The sequence below is a fragment of the Otolemur garnettii genome, unplaced genomic scaffold (assembly GCF_000181295.1).
Source record: "Otolemur garnettii isolate 467f Iridium unplaced genomic scaffold, OtoGar3 scaffold00092, whole genome shotgun sequence".
Classification (NCBI taxonomy): Eukaryota; Metazoa; Chordata; class Mammalia; order Primates; family Galagidae; genus Otolemur; species Otolemur garnettii.
The window spans coordinates 4,457,854-4,460,993 of NW_003852487.1; the positions used below are offsets into that span (position 1 = coordinate 4,457,854).

At 63.1% G+C, this 3,140-nt stretch overlaps 1 protein-coding gene across 1 annotated transcript; it reads right to left on the reverse strand.

The window, feature by feature from the left end:
• Window positions 1-220: 220 nt before the first annotated feature.
• On the reverse strand, window positions 221-2,704 carry ELFN1 (extracellular leucine rich repeat and fibronectin type III domain containing 1). Its single transcript, XM_003795452.2, has one exon. The coding sequence runs from the start codon at window positions 2,702-2,704 to the stop codon at window positions 221-223; it is 2,484 nt and encodes an 827-aa protein (XP_003795500.1).
• Window positions 2,705-3,140: the final 436 nt, after the last annotated feature.

Below are 3,140 nucleotides of genomic sequence, written 5' to 3' on the forward strand. Positions count from 1 at the left end.
ACATCTAGGGGCAGGTCACATGAGTGTGAGGATGGTTTCTTATGATTGTCAACCGGCCCCTCCCGCTGTCTCTGCACAGCCCTGCTGGGCAACAGTGGTGTCATGTGTGTGCGTGTGGGTTTCTGGTGATAGTCTCTGGGTTACAAGTAGCTGCGGTAGCTCTTGTATCCTTTTTGGTCCAAGGGCATCACGAGTTTCGGGCAAGGGGCAGGCGCGGGGCTCAGGACTTGTGCTGGGCAGACACGCCCTTCCAGTAGTCCAGGATGTCGTGCAGATCCTCGTCTTTGGCGAACTGAACCTTCTTGCGCAGGGCGTGGCCGGCGGCCATGAACTCCTCGTCATCCTTGTGCCGCCGCCGGCTCAGTCTGAAGCGCTCCCAGATGCTCTGGGAGGCCCTGCAGGTGTACTCGGGGCTGGAGGAGTAGCTCAGGTTGTGGTACTGTGGGGACAGCTGTGAGTAGGCCAGGTCGCGGGGTCGCGGCCGCGTTAGCGGCTCCAGGATGGAAGCCTTGCGGCCGCCCAGGCCCTCCAGCGGCGGCGGGGGCGCCGGCGGCGCCGGCGGCTCGGCCGGGTGGGAGCCAGGGTACGAGTGCCGGTGCTCGCCATACTGGCGGCCCTTCTCGGCCTCGGCCCGCAGCACAGCGGCCGCGGGTGTCACAGTGAGGATGGCATCTGTTGCAGGAGAGCTCTTCTCGATGTACTTCGCCTCGGCGCCGGCGGCCTTGTGCGAGCTGGTCGCCTCAGCACGGAAGGCGCGAGGGCTGCGCGCCGAGCCACCTGCAGAGGCACTGGGGCGTGGGGGCACGGCTGCCTCCACACTGTGGTGCCGCTGCAGGCCATGGCCAAAAGTGTCCTTGTATGGGGGCGACAGGAAGCCATGCTTGCCGGCCAGAGGCTCAGACAGCAGCACGAGTTGCGGTTCTGCAGTGGACACAGCCCCGGACTTGACGCCCTGGAAGGATGTGGACTCGGACTTCAGGGCGTCAATGCAGTTGTTGATGATCTGGTTGACCTTGTCCACCTCCTTGGCGATGGTGGAGATTTCAGCCACTGAGCTCTGGCTGTCTGGGCCAGGGCGGCCCAGCTCACAGTCCCTGCGTTCTGGCTGCTCCCCAGTGCGCACCTCAATGTAGTTGCCTTTGGTGGCCTTGGGTGTGTCACCCCCTTCCACCAGCTTGTATGGCTCCACATCACTGGTGGCTGCAGGCAGGTATGGAATGCGGGTCACAGCCTCAGGGCCCAGTAGCGGGCCCTGGGACAAGGGGGCCAGGCCTGGTGCCTCCATCTCAGGCCCATACCTGAGCTCGATGATGGTCTTCTTCAGGCTGCTGGCTGCGGCTGCGGAGGCCGCCTTCTTGTGCTTTTCCTCTTGGCGCCTCCGCCGCCGCAGGCAGTGGTAGACGGCGCCCAGCACCAGCACCATGCCAAAGAGGCAGCCCAGGATGGTCATGATGTAGTGGGTGGCTGTGGAAGGGCTGGGGGCAGGGCCTGGCGGGCTGGGTGGCTTGGGCAGGCAGATGGTGAGGCAGGTGTGGTTATGGAGCAGCCCCGAGCTGCTGGACACCACGCAGTAGGTATAGTTGGTGAGCGTGTACAGATTGGTGAGGCGGATCTCCTCCTGGGGCTTAGTCAGCCTGGACACAGTGGATGACTTGCTATTGTTGAAGTGCTCCAGTGTGTACATGCGGTTGAAGGGGCTGGGCAGCTGGACGGTGATGGTGGCTGAGTTCTGTGTCAGCTGCTTGACCTTAATGAGGGGACGGGCCTCAGGTTGGGTGGCCAGTGTGGGCAGGGCCACCAATGGGGTAGTTCCATCCCCAGAGAAGCACTCGTCATCAGCACAGGGGAAATCGCTGGGCTCTGGTGGTGGGGGTGGGGGTGGAGAGCGGCCCGGCTGTGAATGCCCTGGTGCAGGGCGGGGCCCAACCACTTCAGCTGTGTAGGAGTCCTCGGTGCACACGGACTGCAGCTTGGTGAGGATGCTGCGCTGTCCATGGCGACCCTGGCCCAGCAGGGAGTAGCCGGAGTAGATGGGGGGTGACTCGCACTGCATGCGGTCATAAGTCTGCGTGGCATTGGTGAAGGCTGCCAGCCAGCGCAGAAAGCCAAGCAACTCGCAGGAGCAGTAGAAGGGGTTGCTGTACAGCTCGCACACAGACAGCCTGGCCAGGCCGGCAAAGGTGCCGCTGCTTAGCTGCTGGATGCGGTTCATGGACAGGTCGATGTTGACGATGTTGGGGCATTCCCAGAAAGCACTGGCCATGACCACCTCGATGAGGTTGGCCTGCAGGTACAGGTACTCCAGCTTGCCCAGGCCACGCAGCATGCCCTCTGTCAGGTTTCGCAGCCGGTTGTAACCCAGCTGCAGCACCTGCAGGTTGAACTGGCCAGAGAAGGCCCCGTCCTCGATGTAGCCAATCTCGTTCTTAGTGAGGTTGAGGTACGTGAGGTTGCCGAAGCGGCTCAGTGAGGCGTACTGCACGCTGCGGATGCGGTTCTCATTGAGCCGCAGGTCCACGATGGTGCTGTTGATCTGCTGCGGGATGGCCTCATAGGGCGGCTGGTTCTGGCTGCAGATGGCCAGCCACACGAAGCCCTTGTCGCCCTCGATCAGCCAGCAATCTCCACGGGCCAGCCCACCTGCGTGCAGCAGGGTGGCGGCTGCCACACACAACCACAGTGCACCCCACCCGCACCTGGCCATCGGGACTGTCCCCAAGGGAGACCCCGCTTAGCCTGCCTGGGGTAAGAGGAAACTGGGGGGAGGTCGATGACAACCCCCAGTGGGACAGAAGGGAGGAAGAGGGTGGTGCCTGCACTCTCAAGGGTGTCCTGTCCCAAACTGCATGGCTGCAAGCGGGAGTGTGGGGAGGGAGGGCAACTCCTCCCCGGCTGCCGCCACTCTTCTTCTGCCCCAGTCCTGAGGTGGCCAAGGCCTCCTTCTCCTGGGCCTGATGTCCTGATGGCTCCACTGCTCCTCCGGCCCCCACACTCCTGCTGCAAGACAAAGAGAAAAGAGTGGTCAGGGAACTGTGGACCAAACCCTCACTGAGAGCCCCTTCCTCAGAGGCACGCTGGGGGCCTGAGATAGGGCTGGGTCCTTCTGCTGCAGGACTCTTCAGGTCTCTGGCCTGTTTCCT

What these genes read in the sequence shown, in the direction of transcription:
- ELFN1 (XM_003795452.2), bottom strand. Translation starts at nt 2,704, where the DNA reads ATGGCCAGGTGCGGGTGGGGTGCACTGTGGTTGTGTGTGGCAGCCGCC.